General features: G+C 37.3%; 1 protein-coding gene across 5 annotated transcripts; it reads right to left on the bottom strand.

Moving 5' to 3' along the window:
* Positions 1-887: 887 nt before the first annotated feature.
* Positions 888-20,147, bottom strand: LOC147389125 (putative protein phosphatase 2C 60). 5 transcript variants are annotated; one of them, XM_086417599.1, is made up of 11 exons: positions 20,010-20,147; positions 19,226-19,348; positions 13,021-13,084; positions 9,858-9,966; positions 9,313-9,466; positions 5,308-5,433; positions 4,868-4,991; positions 4,692-4,768; positions 3,750-3,802; positions 1,787-1,841; positions 888-1,431 (listed from the first exon to the last, which is right to left on the bottom strand). In XM_086417599.1, the coding sequence occupies exons 2-11, from the start codon at positions 19,340-19,342 to the stop codon at positions 1,222-1,224; spliced, it is 1,089 nt and encodes a 362-aa protein (XP_086273725.1). In that variant the 5' UTR covers positions 19,343-19,348; positions 20,010-20,147; the 3' UTR covers positions 888-1,221. The 5 variants fall into 5 exon arrangements, with proteins under 5 accessions (XP_086273725.1, XP_086273724.1, XP_086273721.1 ...); XM_086417598.1 differs by having other exon boundaries at positions 19,226-19,360; positions 20,011-20,124; XM_086417595.1 differs by having other exon boundaries at positions 19,226-19,359; positions 19,864-20,064.
* Between the last annotated feature and the right edge of the window lie 655 nt (positions 20,148-20,802).

Genomic DNA, 20,802 nt, shown 5'->3' with positions numbered 1-20,802 from the left:
ACGCTTTTTGTACGCTTCCTTCACAGTATCATAGATCCTTTGCTTTGGGATACACAAGGACAATGATCTATGGTTCTATGAATTGCCAGGTCAGAGAGAGAGCATACAAAAGAGCGCCAAATTATCATTGATAATATTATCATTTTCAAGGGGCTATTACTAATTTCAATTTTTTCTTTGTTCCATATGTTTCTTGGATTGGGATGAAGACGATGAGATTATATTGAAAATGATGAGGTTTAACTTCAAAATGATAATATCTAAGTTTAGACAGATGATAAATATGGTTGAAAACGGTTAAGAGTTCTCATGGTTATAGTGTTTAAAATGATTAGATTAAACACAGCTGGATTGTTTTAATCCAAAGACATTTTCATAATTTCATCACATGAGAATATTTTTGACATTTTTCCATCTATATTAAAGGACAATCATTTTTGTTAATGATTTGACCGGGTCAACAACAAAAGTCTTGAGGCGTAGACTTCATCTTGCATTTTACAAGGTGGGGGGTAACATTAATATCACCCATTTTGCAGGGGGGTCTTACTCAAATACCCAATTATAAGTTCATTTGAAAGCAGATGAAATTTATTCTTTTTAAGAAAAAAAAAAAAAAAAAAGCGCTTCCTAGAGGGTAATGCAACATATCAGGAGACATGGAATAATAATAATTAAAAAAGGACCACATCAAACCCACGCCTGGTGACATACCTGAAGGAAAAAAATCAACCCTACTATAACCTTCATACGCCAAAGACTCACTTAAACTAGGGCTGGCAATGATCCGAAATATACCCAATGTCTGAATCGATCCAAAGTGATACCCTGCAAATCCGATCTTGGCTACTATGCTTAATATCTCATCCATGATTTACGTCTTCTGATTGGTTCATTCTGGGATTCAATCTCTCCCATAAAAACTAAATGATCAGTACCCCATAATATGTCCACAGTTAATAATGGTTGTGCAGGACCCACCACCGTTCGAATGCTCAAGCACAATCCTTAGAAGTTTCTGTACACTTTATAACAAAACAATCCTATTGTACTTAAGCTATTATCGTCAAATTCAGACATACACAGACTATAATCTAAACCATCTACATTTGATAGACACCATATGAGAATGAATCCAAGTGTGAGATGAGGATCATTGATGTAGCATTCCCTGAGCTCCATTGCAGAGAAAATAGGATGATCAGTAAAGAGCTACCACGACTAGTTCGATTCGGTATTCTCTGCAGATTTAGATTCTATCTCTGATGTTCCCAACTGCGATGACTGCCCCTCCTTTGGTGTACTGGGCCCAGTGGGTTTCTTGAACTGCACGATGATCATGGTCATGTTGTCACATCCCTCACCACCAACAGTCGACGGTGCCAAACACCTGTCGAGCACTCTTTCGCATACCAATGAGAGCTTGCTTTCCTGCATTGTTCATTATATTTAATGTCAGACCCAAGTGTACATGTGGCCAACCACTGGATCAATGCAGTTGGACGAATCTTTGCCTAAAGATCATATCCTGAATCGATGCTAACATTAATGACTACATAACAAAGCGGAGTTAAAGTAATGATTTAAATGAACATTCCAGATTTTTCGAAGTCATTAACTTTAAATGAGGTTAAATATGTTAGCATGGATTGAAAGTTTGTGAAGTTGGCCTTCGGTGTGGGCAACTCACTGTGCGGTAGGATCGTCTTACATGATATCCAAATGGGCCCCACAAGCAGGAGTATAAGTAGGGAGTAAAAATAACAGAGAGACCTAGAACACTTACAGAGTTTAACTGTTCATGAACAAAATCCACTAGTTGCTGACTTGACATGCAATCCCTGGCAATAATAAAAGTAGAGGGTCAGATTTACCAATTGATTTCTAAATTAGAACATGGCAAATGGAGACGACAAACACCCAATGTGAAGTTAAAGTTGGCAAGGATAAGAAAGTGATCTTATCCATTTGCTTTCTAAAGCAAAACTGCTCAAGGAATTTATCATATACATCCTTTTTTTTTTATCATTAGTTATTATTATTATTTTGATAAATGGAAGCAATGCAATTTTGAGGTTTCATGTTCAAGTCCACCTCATATGTGTCTGTACATGTTTTCTATGAATTCAGTAATACTTTCCATAATTCATCAATTTCTACAATATTTCCATTTCTAAACTTACCGAAGCTTAGACCAAGGTAGAAATTTAAAACCTTGACCATTATGCTACCTTGAAAAGAGAACAGAAAGGTCGACCACAGAGATTGCGGTGCGTAATATCTAACTGTTCAGATTCTGAGAACATTATTGCTTTCCACACCAAATCTTGTACCACCAATTTTTTTATTCTTTTTTTCCTAGTGAGTTCGAGGGAATATATCATCAGCCTTTGGGATTCCAACACTACATGGGCCTCAAGAAGATCCTCCTTAATACGGAACGCAACTGATGATGAGAATTACCACAATTTTATTTCATCGGCGACAAAATCTTCTCAATCAAGGAGAATTGATGGGGACATCAAATCTTGAATAGTAGATTCTAGATTTTATTTAGATTTCTGTTTTATGACTTTAATTTTATGTTTTTAGGGTTAATTTTCATGTTTTATTGGCCCAAGGTCTTAATATAATATTTAGGAGCTATTTAATAACTTTATTTTTTCTTTTATTTAAGTTTATTAAGGTTTGAAAATTAGGAGAGAGAAAGTTACGAAAATTAAGTTTATTTATTTTGTATTTCAGTTTGACTAGGATTCTTAATTTATTTTCTTTATATAGATTGTATTAAGATTTATTTACAGAGAGTATGAAGGGAATAAATATGAAATTTCTGTTTTCTTTTGAATGTTGGTGTATTCAACATGATTGATGCCATGGAAATCATTAGGGAGATTCCAAGGTAAATATCATTTTTTTCTTTCTTTAATTTCCTTCTTATCCTCTATCTCTTCTTCAATCCATCTTTTCTATTTTATTTATTCATTATTATTTGTGAGAGATCAAGAAACCTTTAATCCTTTCAAGAAACCAATTCATAAACTAAGTTTTCCCGATTCTTTATTCTTGATTCTTGAAATCTACAAATCCCATTTTATTTTACCCTTAATCCTTTCCACTTTCTTTAACCCCTTACTTCATTAATCTCTTTTCTAAATCTTTAACCCTTAATCATTTCCTTACCCTACAAACCTTTAACCATTTTCATTGGGATTGTGGTCATACTTGTACAAAATCATAATTAAATTACCCTATCCAACCCAAATCCTTACCCAATCCCCAATCAAATTCTATTTTCTTATCTCCGTTCATCGTCTTGCATCACTTCTTATCTTATTGATATTGCTTTGTATGCTGCTACAAGGAGTATATTTGTCTGTTCATCATTTTAGAGGTATTACTTTCAATAATAGAGGAGGGGGGGGGGGGGGGGGGGAATACTCAAATATATATTACAAATCTTGAACCAATGAACGTGGGTACTTCACTTTTTCTCACAATGGTGTTTAGCTACCAAATCTGACTTATTCTGATCAAACACAATTTACAATATAAGAGCTTAGACCCATAACTCAGTTGGTTGGACACATGCAAAAGAATTTTGAATTCGTGGGTTCAAGTCCAGCTTACCCATAAAAATAAAAATGAGGGGCTTAAACATGAACATATAAACCTCGACTATCTTTGGATTTTAAATTTCATAGGACAATAATCCGATAAGCTAAAACAAGTGGACACAAGAGACTCACCAGATACCATCACATGCCAGCACAAGAAAATCGTCATCATCACAAAGCTCAACCTAAAAGCAACCAACATCATATAAGAGTGAAGATTGCAGACTCGCATATGTAAAGAAGTTTTCTTTGAGAAAGTCCTAAATTTATCAGGGAAGCTGGGGGTATTTTTTAAATTTACAATTAATGTTAGGAAATTATACTAAAAGGGATAAGTCTAAAAAAAGGAAAACAACAAACCAAAGGAGGTTAAAGACACCTACAAACGATTATATATCAAATTTGCTACCTTTCACAATATACAACAGTCACCCCCATCTAAACAACGAGAGAGATAGACCTCAACATTCTCAGACATACAAAGACCATTTGGACAAGAGAGCTGCGACGCTTAGGATAACACATGCAGCCCTTGCTTCTTTGCCCTCAAAGATCTTGTGAAAGGTGGGTATTCTAGCCAAGATGGCAAGTCTCATCGACCCTAACATACTATCAACTATGTGTGAGGCACAAATGAGAGGTGAGTGAGTGTAGATAGGAGTGTTCATTTCAGGATCCACCCTAATGGATCACAAGAAGGTGGCATGTGCAAACGCACATCTATCAAAAGGGTTTATCTATAATTTAAAATATTTATTAGAGGGTTTTTGAATATTACATAATAAAAGGATATTTTTGTAATTTTGAAAACTAACCACCATGATTCTAGGATGATGGCTGAAATTTTCTTGGTTTTTTACAAAATGACCCTGATCATATTAAGTGTAAATGTAAAGGTAGGGGCATTTGTGGGATCCAAAATTTGGTGTCGAACCACATCTACTCCGCCTTCTCTCATTATAATAGTAAAGATTTGACCTTTCGACATAGGATATCTCCTAGGTAGAATCTAATGGAGCCTAACTCTAATAACTGGAATACAGCACAAAATGCAAAATGGCACAAAGTTCATACAGTGTTTATATCTGGATTTGCAGTTACAATCTGCTTTTCTGCAGGCAAAAATTTGTTTTGTTTGAATTCCATGTCTCCTGCAATCAGTAGAAAGGAGCTTTCAACAAATGCATAAAACACTTAGAAATAATAGTGGGAAACTACTAGAAAATTCAAAAGACAGTCCAGCTAAATACCAATTGCCCTTGCTAAATTTAGACTTCCATTGACTCTGCCCGCATGGATGAAACCGCCAGCTTTTAGGATCCTCTCTTTCTCAACATCAAGCTCGGGCTTGTGATCTCTTGACAAATTGTATGCCTGCATAATAAATGCCAAGTGAGAACCATGTATGCCTAGCCACTTAATGAAGGGCTAGCCCCCAAAAAATAATGATTATGCGACCAACACGAGATTTGTGTCCTTGAAGCTATAATTCATGTGGCCATACACACGGCCTGATTGTCATGCTTCTATGATATTTTGATTATAACACCATGAAGAAGGTGGCCACCAATGGAATAGTCCAAAACCAATTCACAGGCAGGCCATGTGTATGAAGGACGCCAAAGCATTGCCCTTCTACACAAATTACTGAGGGAACACATAGAAGATACTCCTGCTAAGAGAACATTACCTGACCCTTCCTAGATATTACACAACGAGAATCACCAGCATTTGCAACAACAATTTGGTTGTTTCGAATAACAGCAACACAGGCCGTGCTTCCAGAAGTTGGTCCAGAGAAATCAGAGTGGGGCCCCTAATTGCAATGTTTGAGTACAATAAGTCTTGATTGCAAATATACAAAGAAGAAGGTTCCGCATGCTAAAAGCTATCCAGTTTAAAACACTTTCAAATATATCACATGATACATGTTTGGATGGCAAATTCATGTCAAGATGAAAAAGGTTTGTATATTGAAATTACAATCATGTGCCTTTCATTAACAAGTATGTTCAATTCTTCCATACTTTGAATTGTGGGAAGGAATATAACAGTTCATGTAGATTACGATTTGGCCATCTTTTTTTATGATGGGTCTCTATTACTGTTTCAAAAACACGTTCTAGTTGGGTTGTTATATAGCATTTTAATCATAAACATATTCCACATTTGTCCAATATGTATGCACGACACGGTGTCCAACATAGCAAATTCTTAGAAAATGGAACATCCCTGCAACATGACATTTTCTATATCGTATACTCCACATGAACTATATATTTCCCTTGGTACATGGAGAATGAATTGTATGGACGTGTAGGCTATCAGGTTTATAGGGTTCAGTGCATCTAACCTGTCGGATAATTTTCTACATCAACAGTGTCTTTTCTTGTTACAGAAGTACGAACACATGATCTCTTTTGTTAGATGTGCCATGTTTAAGCCCCAAGATTTATGACATTGTAAACAGTTTCCCCAGTGCTCCATTGAAGAATAGGAAATTAATTCTGGTTACTATCTACACATGTTAACTTCTTTTATAATGAAGTATCTATAAAGGTTACCTAATAAAACAAAATTCAAAATATTTGATTTGGTTATTTGTATTATAAATTAAGCAAACTCACTAAGTTGGGTCATTTTCCGAAAAAGCCCCAATGTTATTAACTCGGCAGATTCGTAATTATGGACGCACTTTATAACAGTCCCTTAAATTGCCTAAATTTTTTTTATATTGTGAAGCCATCTTTTTTGGTGTTTCACACTCCCAACTTCAGATACTTATAAATTCAGCACCCTTCCCCAATTTCTTTTTGATTGATACAGATAATTTTATTGAGAAGGAAAAGAAATCAAGGGGGGTCAACTGGAGCAACCCAAAACAACAAGAGAAACAAAGCAGAAAAGGAGAAAAGAGAAAGAAACGACAGAAAACCCTGAACAACTATTCCAATGACAAAGTACAAACCCTATCTCATCTAACAATAAAATCTTCAAAGAAAATCCCTTTGAATTCCTTGTAAAGTTTGCTCCAAGAGAACATGAATGCCAAAATCGATAAAACTAAATATTCAAACTTAGAATCGTTCTTGTACAAAATGCGACTATTACGATCTTTCCAGATACCCCGACTGATTGCAAACGGTGCCAAGTACCAAATAATCTGCTTCGATGAAGAAAATAAGCCTCCCCAAGCAAGCCACGAATCCAATACCGACATAACCGAACATCCCATTAAACCAAATAGAGATAAGAAGTGCAACCAAATCTGATGAGCCACCCGATAATAGAGAAATAGAAGATTCGAAGTTTCCCCACCAAATCTACACATACAACACTGAGTCAGAGAAATGAATCATCTTCTAATTAATTGATCCAACGTTGGTAATCTCCCTAAAGCTGCCAGCCAAATAAAAGTCACGGTCTTAGAAGGTATCTTACGACCCCAGACAAATGTGTGAGGGAATGTCACCAAGCTCCTTAGTGCAACGGTGTTGTACATTGATTTGACCAGAAACCTCTCATCCCTAGCACCACCCTACAATCTACGGTCAACCAAAGAAACCTCTATGTGACTATTCTCCACTAAATAAATCAATCTCTCTAAAGTTTCCAAGTCTCAGTCGTTAAAAGCCCTTCTAAACCCAAAGTTCCAATTGATCACTCTATTCCCAACAATTCTAAAAAGAAAATTTTCTTAATCCTTTTTCAAATACAAACTGAAAAGATCTGGGAAAAGGTCCTCAAGCAGTCCATCCCCCCACCACCAATCCTCCCAAAATCTCACCTTCCTCCTTCTCCCAACCTTGAATTTCACCTTTTTTCTTAAATAAAGGAAATCTTCTTAAGATACCTTTTTACACCCCACAACTAAACGAACCTTTAGTCGGCCCACTCTCCCACCCATTCACGTTCACCCCATATTTTTCCATAGTTACTCTTCTCCAAAGGCTTTCCCCACCTCCCCACTTAACCAACAAAGCCGAATTCATAGAACTAAAATTGTGAAAACCCAAGCCACCATTTTTCTTAGGCAAACACAACTTCCAACTCACCCAATGATGTTTCTTCATTCCATCTTTATCGTACCACAAGAAATCACAACAAATTCTATCAAATTGCACTTCCACACTCCTTAGCAAAGAAAACAACGAGAAAGAGCAGATAGGGATGCTAGCCAATGTACTTTTGATGAGAGTAATTTACACTCCTTTCGATAGAAGCTTAGCCTTCCACCTACTTAACATCTTCCTCACCCTTTCAAGAACTGGCTTCCAAATTTCCTTACTTCTAAACCCCCTCCCCCAAAGGAAGACCCAAATACATGGATGGTAAAGCTCCCACTTGGAAACCAATAGAAGTCGCTGCTACCTCCACCCCTTCCGCTTCACCCACCGCAAAAAATTTACTCTTACAGAGATTTACCAGAATGCTAGAGATTACCTCAAAACACCTAAGAACGTCACTTAAGAAACTCAATTCCCTCGGCGAATAGTCCAAAAAAATCAGAGTGTTGTCCGTAAATTGAAAATGCAAAATCACATGCCCGCTTGCCCCAACTGTGAAACCTGAAAGCTCACCAACATCCACCACCTTGGACAACATTCTCACCAAGACTTCCATAACTATCACAAACAAGAAGAGCGACAACAAATCTCCTTCTCGAAGCCCTCTTGAGCTTCTAAAATAACCTGTTGGAGATTCGCTCACCAAAATGGAGAAGGTAGTTGTGGAAATACATTTCATAATCCACTGAACCCGCCTTTCACTGAACCCCATTCTCCTCAACAAATACTTCACCCAATTCCAATTTAGATGATCGTATGCTTTTTCCAAATCAATTTTACAATTTTGTTCCCCAATTTCATTCCATCATGTTGCAATTTGAGGTCCTAAGATTGTCTCTAAAGTAGCTTTTTTTCATTTGGACGACAACTTTGAATAGGGTCCCTACTCTTGATCAGATCATTTCTTGTGTCATCATGGTGAATTTTTGTTCTTTTCTGGAAGGATATCAAGGAGGTTTTCTTCTATATCTTTATCCATTGCTCTTTTGTGTCAAAGATTTGGTCTCATTTTCCTTTTTTTATTCAAAATTAAATTGGGTGTTTCTAAAATCTACATCATCCTTGTTTCAATAATGGCAATCATACTTATCAAAAAAAAAAACATGTTAATCATTGGCATTCCCATCGATGGAAAGGATAGATGGAGTGCGATTCTTTTTGCAGCTTGTTGGGTCATTTAGAGAGAGGAACAATTGGATTTCTAAAGGAAAAGAGAGCTTATCTAGGAAGTAAATATCAGTGCAATGTTTATTTATTTATTTATTATGTGTGTGTGTGTGTGTGTGTATATGCGAAGCTAGCAAGGAATTTAAAGGCATTTTCTTTGAGGACCTGTTGTTCAGAAGGTATAATGATTGTTCAGAGGCTTCATAGGGGTGATGCTGATGCCTACTGTATGTTCTGATTTAGAATTGTTTTTTTTTTTCTGCTTTCTTGCTTAGTAAAATTATCTACTTATCATAAATGAAAAAAACAGCAGGTATTACTGATTTCCTTCTCTCAAAGAGGATCCCAACAGAAAGGGAGCAAACAATGTTTAAGTATATAGGAAAGAAGCAGTTTGAAGTGACTAGTTTAATCAGAAACAATGATGTTAAGTAAAGCAATGCCTCTGTGTGAACCAGTACCTCTTCAAAAGCCCAATCATCGACTTGGTAATTAACCTCACCACCCTTCGGAGACCATATAAACCCTTCTATCATGCCAGTAAACTTATTTATTTTATCTCCCAATACAGCTAACTCTCTCCACCCTCTTTGTCCACGCATCATCTCGTCCATTCTGCTCAATAGAAACACTTGAATGAAAAAGTTGAAACCGCATAAAATAAGATACAGAGCAAATACTCGTCACTAGAGAAACAAGGTCATATAAATCTCTTCCTGATTGGTTTGGTAAATATATGCAAACGGAGGAGCAAAGTGCCTTCGACACCTATAGAGTGTAGTGTAGTAAGGCTTCCTCTGGGAGATATAAATGCCACGTTTAGATCGAGCATTTTTGATAGCTTCCTGATAGGTTTCAAACTCCCAACCAGCTTAAAACTCTTTTCATGCGACTTACAAGTGAAAGAAAGAAAGAAAACAAAAAAGAATCCATCTTCCTGGCTTGGCCACAAATAGATCAGAGCATCTTTAAAATAAATGGATGAAAGCACGATAAATGAAGTTACCTGAAAAAAGCTTTCTGAATAGAGGTGCCTAAATCTCCAGCTGAATATGCTTCATTCTTGAGCACCTGTTGGTGAAGGTACTTCGCGCAGAACTTAGCAACTACTTTGCCTGCAAATCCATGGACTTAAGCGAGAACTAATCTGGTTCTAGATAATATTAATAATAATAATTATATATATAGGGGAGCGTTCAAATGCCACACATTTTGCCAACATGTTTCGTGCTATATGGGTTAGAAGTTTCAAAATGGGCTAATTTTTTGTGAGGATGATCTCTATGGTGAGGAGATCATCCTCACAAAACTCAGCCCATTCTAAAACTTCTAACCTCAGTTTACAAGTTGAAGAATAGTGGACCATCAATTATTTGCGAATCACTTTTGATGGGGTTAGAAGTTTCAGAAAAGACAATAAAAAGTTATCCTTGAGATATGTTCTTTATGGGGGACAATCGTCTTATTTTATTATATAGATATCAAAAAGAAAACAACAAGATAGAAAGGTAGGAGGTAGAGAGGACTTACTTGACAAGCAATACCAAAGTAGACAAACTACATATCTCCCTCACAATAAAACCTTATCTAAATACAAGGGCTTCAAAAAACAGGCCCTAGTACTTGGCCCTAAAATACAAGTAGGCATCAATTACAATAGCTTGTGTTTGCCCCTTTCCAGTGTACATATATTTCCTAAGTCCCCAACACTGCAAATGGTTACACTTTCCAAAGAAAGGAATAGCAGCAATATCCCAATAACCCAAACCTAGATGAGAAGACAGATGGACCCACTACCAAGATCCAAAACCGAACAAGGTAGTATCCCACACCCCGAATGTGGAAAGAAAAGTACACCAGGCTTCACTTGCTAGTGTGCAATTGTTAAGTACAACAGAAGTTGACTATGTGAATTTGCCAAGAATGAAAAGGAAACTAACAGATTCCCTACCAGCCAAGCACAAAAAACAGAAGTTGAAATGATGATTTTAAGAGAAATAAAGACCATGTAACTAGGATGATCAACTTTTTGAAATCCGGTTTTCTTGGAAAATAAAGTCTTAGTAATAGAAGCCAAATTATTCAATCCAAGACTTTCTATGGTTCCCCTTTTGCAAATTTGTGGTCCGGAAGCTGAAGGTTGACCAGTTCATTGTTTACCACAATAGTCATGTATCATGCTCAAGCATAGCAAGAAATATTCATGACTCACAATATACTCATTACTTTCTGAACTTTGACCAGTCCATAGTCCTATTTGAGACAACCATATCCCTAGACATATTCAAACTCCTATATCTGTAGATCATGCATTCTTATCTCATCTAGTTCAAGCTTCCACTTCAATGGGTTTGTGCTCTTACCTCTAAGGGATAAAACATTGCAAAAGGAAAACACACACACACACATCTAATCCATAGGTCAGTATTTCAGGGGTGCCTAACAGTTTTGTTACGTGTTTGGCATCGATAAATAGCTCTATGTATAAGCTAAATTGCCCTTACGCAAAATCCTTATAAATATTTGATAAACAAAAATCTTGGTTGAACGCAGTACGTCATTCTTTTAGAAAAATACAATCAATGCCCATATTCTGAAGCTAGTCATCTGAAGAAAGAAATAATAATGGAAAGAAAGAAAATAACCTCAACCCCCCGACACTACACCAACACCCAACACCACCCACCAATTGAGCACAGAACATAATCTTCATCACACTGCTGAAGGTGGTCTTATGAAATCATTGCTATGTCGGTAACCTTACTCATCCAAATATCCCAGACCATATATAAAAGTCTAAAATCAGAACGGTTAGAACTTTTTTTTATGGGTAGATTATAAGTACTACATTTTTTTTTTTTTATAATTTTGATAAACAAGTAGTTCTAGATTGAAATGTAGAACTATTTGACTATAAATGTAGAAGTCAATGGATATGTCCACCTCAGGTTTTTCCGAGTTATGGTCCATATAGAGAATTGGAGCTTAGCATATGAATATTTTACCCTCATAAGGAGGAGAATGAAATAGAACAAAAGAATTCGTTCAGCTAGATTTGGGGGATAAGGCTTTTGATGATGATGAACCTCATCAAAATGAGAACTAATCAATGTTCCAGTGAACCACAAAGGACACAAGCTATAATACTCCAAATGCATGTAACTGGTAATATGAGTTATTCACCACACCAGTGAACGGACACATTCCACATTACACTAAGCTCTTGTTGTCAACCATTAGGTTGCCATGTGAAATTCCACAACTGGCAAACCTTGCAAAACTGTGGACATCACTGTTGAGTGTATATTTTCCTCCCCTCTTGGGTGTGTGATACCCTAGTTAAGCCCTGTGACCCTCTTATATTCATAGTTCTCTCCCTCTCCCACAGATCAGTCTTTTGGAGTAGCTGGTTGGTTACTATGGTATCAGAGTTTTAGGCACGTATAGGTCACAGGTTTCTCTCCACCCTTATGGGGGACTGTTGAGAGTATATTTTCTGCCCCTCTCGGGTGTGTGATACCCTAGTTAAGCCCCGTGACCCTCTTATATCCATAGTTCTCTCCCTCTCCAACAGATCGGTCTTTTGGAGTAGCTGGTAGGTTAATATGGTATCAGAGTGTTAGGTACGTATAGGTCATGGGTTTCTCTCCACCCTTATGGGTAAGGGGGACTGTTGAGAATATATTTTCTGCCCCTCTCGGGTGTGCGATAGCCTTGTTAAGCCGTGTGACCCTCATATATTCAAAGTTCTCCCCCTCTCCAACAGATCGGTCTTTTGGAGTAGTTGGTTGGTTAACAATCACAAATAAGCTTACCACAGTGTCTGTGTGTAGTAGAGTGCAAGATTTGAGGACAAAGCGACAAACTAAAACAATATTGAGAATACATGGATCAAGCTAAAATGAGAACTAATGTCTAGAAAGAAATACTAGTATTGAAAAGAAGACAAAATATGGAATCAGAAGAGAGATTAAAAAAAAAAAGAGATTAATAACATATATATATATATATATATATATATACTCAAGTGAACACCATAGACAACCTTGTGTGGGTCCTCATTCTCTTGGTGACATGTGCACTAAATAAAATTACTTTTGAGTTAGGAAACTCCCAATATCTACATATCATACAGATACTTAGAGAAGTGTCAGCAAACTAATGCTTACCTCCATGGCCATCATAAACACCAAAGAATGATGTACCATTGTCCAGATCCGGGTATGCTGCATGCTATTGAGTACACCATATAAGCATGACCAATAATATAGTCTGAATAATATAAATAAACATCACAAAGATACAACTAAATGCTGTGGTTAGAACTTAGAATGTATAAATAACACATTTGATGATCATGTGAAGCAAAGAGAATCCTAGGTGCTGCATATTCAGAAGTATAGTATTAAATAGAGAAATATTGCTAACGAAATCAACTGAGTTTAAGGTTTAGTAACTGCATTTGGAAAATATGGCATTCTATGACAACAAAAGATACCAATGCTATCATCAAAGTAGAATAAATATGCTTGGAAAAAACTACTCTAGGATAAGACCAATCTAGTTCTTCATGCGGTTGTTTGTGCCACTTGCATTCTATGGTAAATATTAGGGAAGATCAAACTGTACTAATCCAACCAAATCTATGATTACACAGGCATAACACGATTTATTTAGGATCCATAATAAAATCTCAATTTGCATAATTGAATTATATCTTACACTCGATCAAGAAAAATGGAGGTTCCAATAGGGGATGACAATGGATCAAGTAGACCTATAAGCCCATCTGACCCAAGCCAAGTTTGGCAGGTATGGTATTCTATCTAGAAGGTTGAATTGAGTATAGGCTGAGGAAGAGGAAGGTAACTAACCATTGGGGTAGGTTTTGGGCCAACCTCTCTTCAACTGATTTGGTTGTTATAACCCAATGTATTAATGAATAAGGATGTTATTTGAATCTCTATATCTTTCAGGTCTCTTCCATCCTCAACCAAACCCTCTTTCTTGTTTCCCCCTCATCTTTTTTTTAAATAAGTGGAGATAATTTATTGAAAAAGGGAGGTCGAGGATACCATCCTCGAACATAAAAGGACCGACAAAACCACCAAAGGAAAACCCCCAACACTAGTCACTTGAGATATTAAAAACCATTCCCATCATCCAAAGAAATCTTTGGAAAAAAAGAGACCTAAAAAATCCTTAAAAGATTTTACACCAATAGAAAAGGGGCCTAATGATAGAACACCCCGAATAGATTGTTCTTAACCTTCAAAGAGTTGGGTATAGTTAAAATTGAGAGAGAGAAGTAATTAATTAACTAGCCCTAATTAGACTTTAAGTATTACATAGTCTGAGAAGAGGAAAAGACTAAAAAGGACACACAAACTAAAAAACCTAATAGCAACAGACTTATTTAACACTCCCTTTCAAATTGGTGCGTGGATATCAACAACATCCAACTTGGACAAGACACTTTCAAAGGCGGTTTTGCTAACACCTTTAGTAAGAATATCAGCGAATTGTTGAGAAGTAGAAACAAAGGAAGTACAAATCTGTCCAAAAACAATATTTTCTCTAATGAAATGATGATTACTTTGATATGCTTCGTTTTATCATGCTGAACCAGATTTGCTACTATGTTAACTGCAGATTTATTATCACAATATAGTAAGAAAAGGACTGGCACAGGAAAACACAAATCAACTAGTAAGATCTTAAGCCACAACAACTCACGCACTCCAAGTGCCATATCTCTGTATTCTGACTCAGTACTCGACCGAGAAACCATATCTTACTTCTTACTGCACTAAGAGACTAAGTTGCCACCAACTTTAGTACAGTACACAGAAGTAGACCGTCTATCAGTCATTGAATTAGCATAATCTACATCTGTCCATACCTCAACGCGAATATGACTATGATTACTGAACAAAATGCCTCGACTAGAACATCCCTTAAGATATCTAAGATTACGATAGATAACAATAAAATGAGATGTTCGAGACGAGTGCATAAACTGACTTATAACACTAACAACATAGGCAATGTTAAGGCGAGTCATAGATAAGTAGATCAATTTTCCCACAAGACGTTGATACTGACCAATATCCGAGATACAATCCTCCTCAGAATCAGTCAACCTGTGATTCTGCTCAATAGGAGTATCAGTTGGACGAGAACTAAACTAACCAGAGCCGCTAAGTAAATCAAGGACATACTTACGCTGAGAAATAAATATACCGAAATGGAACCACACAACCTCAATACCTAGAAATAGCGAAGATGCGCAAAGTCCTTAATCTCAAATTGACGTCCTAAGTAAGTTTTTACCTCGGTATTGTCATCACCATCATCTCCAGTAAGAACAATATCATCCACATAAACAATCAGAGCGAAATTTTTTCCTTAGGAATGACGTAAGAAAAGGGTATGATCAGCAGAACTCTGATGGAATCCAAATTGATGCATGACCTTAGTAAAATGCTCAGATTATACACAAGACTGCTTCAGTCCATAAAGAGAACGACGAAGATGACATACATGTGCAGGAAATGCATATGTGAGAAACCTAGGAGGTTAGATCATATCGACTTCTTCCTGAATATCTCCATTGAGAAATACATTCTTGACATCTAACTGAAAGAGAGGCTACTCTCTGATAGCAGCAACAGAAATGAGAACGCGAATAGTGGTCATCTTAACAACCGAAACAAATGTCTCTCGATAATCAATCCCATAAGTCTGAGCATAACCCTTGGCCACCAGACAGGCCTTATAACGAGTAATAGAACCATCCGGATTATGTTTAAGGGTGAAGACCCAACGACAACCCACAGCTTTCATTCCAGGCAGAAGAGGAACAAGTTCCAAAGTCTGAGTCTTTTCAAGAGCATTCAACTAATCAATCATAGCTACTCGCCACTCAGGATGGATAATAGCATCTGCAATAGTAATAGGAAAATAAACAGTGGAAATAGAAGCAAAACTCTGATAGGAGGGTGAGAGGGTAAAATCAGATATATAATTAGAAATGGGATAAGTACAAGCTACCTACTGTGATTGTACAGGTCAGAACAGCCATCTGCTGTGATCATACAAGTTAGAACATCCATCTGATGTGATCGCAGCCCTCAGACCAACCACCTGCTATGTTGCAAAGGGTCCAAGCAGCAACCTGCTATGTCGCAGAGGTCAGAATATCAATCTATTGTAATCGTAAGGCACTGTGGAGGTGTCTTGCTGTATCGCAGAACAACAATCTGTTGTAATCATAGGCTTCAAAACAGCCACCTTGGAGATCAGACAACAGTCGCCTGCTCAAACAACAACAACTACTGTGTTGCAAGCACTGTGGAGGTGTCATAGGGCTTTATTTTCAACAACCAGCACTAAACCACCACTTCGCTATTATTGTTAGTCCCAAACAGTAACATTACTGTGAGTATAGCCTGATCGTAAGCTCCAAACAGTTCTCAAGTCCCTATCGCACGATGCAATTAGGGTGTGTAGCGAAAAGGAACCCCATAGGGGTGATGGGTATTGAAGACAAGAGGTGTGGAGGTGATTTAAGGAAGAGGAAGGCGACAGAGTTTGTAGCAGATGAAGGAGTGGGGGGTGATGGAGGTCGAGAGAGCCTATCTCTGAAACCAAGTTAAAATTGAGATAGAGAAGTAATTATTAATTAATTAGCCCTAATTAGGCTGTAAGTATTACATAGTCTGAGAAGAGAAAAAGACTAAAAAGGATACACAGAATAAGAAACCTAATAGCAACAGACTTATTTAACAAGTATTCCTCTTTGTCTCTCCATCCCCTAATAAATTGTGAAAGAAGTTAAGACTCCACAACCACAACAACCACTTTGCAGCATAGAACTTGCCACCTAGATGCATTTACCCATCAAACACGGACTTCATAAACATTGGGAAGCAGCCAAGAATCCCAAAAAAGATAAAAATGTGAGCCTGCACTTTGCTTGCCAGGTTGCAATGAATAAGAATGGTTTGCCAACTATCCGCCCTTTTTACACAAATAACAGAAGTTCGGAGAAGTGAAACCTCCCTAAATGAGCTGATCCATAGTTAGGATTCCGCACGATGCTACCGACCAAATGAAGAACGAGATTTTGGAGGGAATCTTTGGACCCTACATCGCTAAAGAAGAAAAAGATGCGAGACCCATCTCCACCAACAAATGATAGAGTAACTGTATAGAAAACTCCCCATTTTTGCTACCCTCCACCCTTTTATCCCCTGCCTATAAGTTGAATGACATAGGTGAGAGGCAGGATGAAAGATTTGCCAAAAAGTCAATCTCACAGTCATTAAAGATCCTTTTTAAAATAGGCATCCAAGGACACCTCTCCATCCCCCCAAACAATAAAATTGGATATTGGAATGTCTTTCTTTTATGAAATGACGAATAGATTTCAAAAGTACTCCATGAGAGGTGATTCATGTTAGGTGTTATGTTATCCGCCTCTGCTCCTGATTGTCACGTGCTCAATTATCATGTCTTAGTTCGACCTGTGACCATCTTATATTCATAATTTCACTTTCCCCATCAGATCGGTCTTTTGAGGTAAATAGTTGTTAGTATGGTATCAAAGATTTAGTTCATATTGGTCATAGGTTCAAATCTTCCCACCCTAATGGATGATGAAGGGAAGTGTTGAGTGTTAGTTTTCCTCTACTTTCAATTATGAGATATCCCACTTATCCCCATGACCCTCATATATTAATAGTTGTTGCCTTCCCTAATACTAATTGATTTTGAGTAAATGATTAGTTATCATGGTATCAGAGTTTTGATTCATATTGGTCATGGGTTAAAATCTTTCCACCCTTATGAGAAGTGAGAGAGAATGTTGAGTATTAGCTTTCATCCACTCTCAATTGTGGCATACCCCACTTGTCCCCCATGACCCTTATATATTAATAGTTATTGTCTGCCCTAACACCACTTGGTTTTGGGGTAAATGGTCAATTATCCCAAAAGATCGATCTGATGGGGAAGGCGCAACTATGAATATAAGAGGGTTACAGATCAAACTGGATCACGATACGTGAGCACATGACACTCAGGAGTAGAGGTGGATAACACAACACTCAACACTTCCCCTCATCCATAAGGGTGAAAAATTCCCTCAAGGAGACTTGAACTCGTGACTTATACGAACCTAGCATTCTAATACCATGATGAGTTTGGGGATCTAACTCAAAACCAATTGGCAATGAGTGGAGAGGCCCAAGAGCTTATAAGGAGAGAGACAAGGCAATGCGTGTCCGATATGAGACTAAACTCAATATGATAAGTTTGGGGATCCAACTTAAAACCAATTGACAATGAGTGGAGAGGCCCCAAGAGCTTATAAAGAGATAGACAAGGCAATGGGTGTCCAATGTGGGACTAAACTCAACATGATAGGGGATCCAACTTAAAACCAATTGGCAATGAGTGGAAAGGCCCCAAGATATAAGGAGAGAGACAAGGCATTGAGTATCCAGTGTGGGACTAAACTCAACATGACAAGTTTGGGGATCCAACTCAAAACCAATTGGCAATAGTAGAGAGGCACTAGGAGCTTATAAGGAGAGAGACAAGGCAATGACTACCGATGTGGGACTAAACTCAACACGCCCCCGCACGTGTGGGCCGGATTGGGCCAAAGCACGTGGAGATATGATCTAGGTGACAAGGAGGAGATAAAGGCCTGCTCTAATACCATGATAGCTGACTATTTACCCCAAAACCAATTGATGTTAAGAAAGGCAATAACTATTAATATATAACGGTCATGGGGGACAAATGGGGTATGTTACAATTGAGAGTGAAGGAAAACTAACACTCAACAATTCGCCACACCACCAATCTTCCCAAAAGTGAACTCTACTCCCCCTACTAACCCCGAATAGGATGAAATTCATAAAAGTATGAAGAACTTTGATAACACCCTTTCATACACCACAACCATAAGGAAATCTAACTGCCCCCTTCCAACCAAGCACTTTCTCCTAAAACTTATCTGTAATGATTTTTCTCGAAAGAATGTTCTAACTTGTCTTCCATTGGAACCTATTGCTAGTACTTGAATTGATATTCCTTTAGGACTATGACAACCAAAGGACTATTTTCATTGCCTATTAAATTCTCTTCATTATCTATAATTGCATGAGCTCATGATTTATATTTGCATAGCTTATTTTAATTATGATCTCAGATTCATCATCCTAAGGTATTATGCATGGTCCTGCATCAGTTATGCTCATGATCATGTTTCAAAGATATTCAATTCATGTAGATTTGGTAAAAGGGCAAGAATCAAACAATAAATGGGATGAAGTGATATGTGAAGTTTCACAAAGTACTCACAGCATCTTCCATGGTTGCACGCCACCCCTGCATAGACGATAAACCATACCGAACTCTGCCATTCTCTCCATCCTCAGAGAACTTTTCAGTTTTCGGGGTGCTAAGATATATCCCCATTTGTATCTGCGATCGAACAAAAAACATCACTTATCAGAATCATCCAATGCCACCATTCTTTAAAACTATATATATAACAAAAGCATTCCGAATCAAACCGAATCTGCTTAAATCTTCAAACATGCTTCTTGTCTGGTCAAATAGCACTACAATAAATTCTCTTTGGGGATACGAACTATTCCAATTGAACTAAAAAGCTACAAACTTTCGAATACCAAACACAACCCAATCAGAACTCCAAATTGAAACCTAGATTTAAATCATGCGATCAAAGTCACATACAGAAAGCCCAATTTGAGAGTAATAAATGTCTTTCAACACCGATCTAAGTTCCAAATCTAATAAAATTGTAAATTAATATTCAAAGAAATCATGCATCAAGATCTACTGCAAGAGAGAGAGAGAGAGAGAGAGAAACCCAGAACAAATTTCTCATTGACACAGTAATAAAATAACTCAAGATTCATATAAACAAGAACAAAAGCAGGCCCAAGGTCTAGGTTTTCAGATGTACTACTTACAAGCTTTCGACTGAAAGAGCAAAATTAAAATTTAAAAAAAAAATAATCCAAGAAGATTTTCTGCCTCTTTTAAAGGAGAAAAACAAGTAATCGGTTGGAACAAAAATCAAAAATCAAGAGAGAGACTTTTGAGAGAAGTCTCTCGCCTTGGGTCGGTTGTCTGGGAGAACTTGGCAGTTGAATTTGGTCTCTTCCTATTCTCTACAGAACAGGGGATCTTCTAGTAATCCTGGCGTAGGGTAAACTTACCCTACACAACGCCAAATTTTTTTGCCACTTGGCAGTTGAATTGTTCGGTTCTTGGTGGGTCCAAAACATTGGATTTCATTATTCGTCTGATCATGAAGCCCATGATATACAAGATGGTTGGACCTCTATTAATAATCGATTTGACACTTATGCACGTCCATGAAATAGGGTCAAACATTGGTGGGAGTTGCCGTCCATTTTAGTACTATTTTATTTGTGATCTTAACCAATACCAAGAGTAGAGAGCGAAAATTACTAGAGAACATTATCAAGGGAAGACATCTATGTATCTTGGTTAGGTATTTTCATTTTAATTCTCAAAAATTTCATGAATTGTTCGTTGGGTGATGTCAAAGTCACCCCAGCTATTTATTAGGACAACCCGTATACAAAAAGCACCCCAACAAATATGTTTTTGCGATTAGGACACCCTAGTAGATGAAAAATACCGTGTCTTCTTCTTTGGTTTTGAATAGATTGGCTTCCCTCCTTCATCACACTCATCATCGTTGGAGTTCCTCAAAAAATGTGGCATTTTTTCCTCGTTTTCGACCTACTATACATCAATACTAGTGGAACACCCTATCGAGTAAGTTTTATTTGTTTTCATTTTCTTTCACACAAGTAGTACTACGAACACCACAATCACATTTTCTTCATTTTTTTAGTTATAAATTAAGTTAGAAAGAT

Source organism: Akebia trifoliata, chromosome 12 (assembly GCF_017979445.1).
Source record: "Akebia trifoliata isolate Shusen 1 chromosome 12, ASM1797944v1, whole genome shotgun sequence".
Classification (NCBI taxonomy): domain Eukaryota; kingdom Viridiplantae; phylum Streptophyta; class Magnoliopsida; order Ranunculales; family Lardizabalaceae; genus Akebia; species Akebia trifoliata.
The sequence above is the reverse complement of the archived record's forward strand: the minus strand, read 5'-3'. Positions and strand labels throughout refer to the sequence as shown.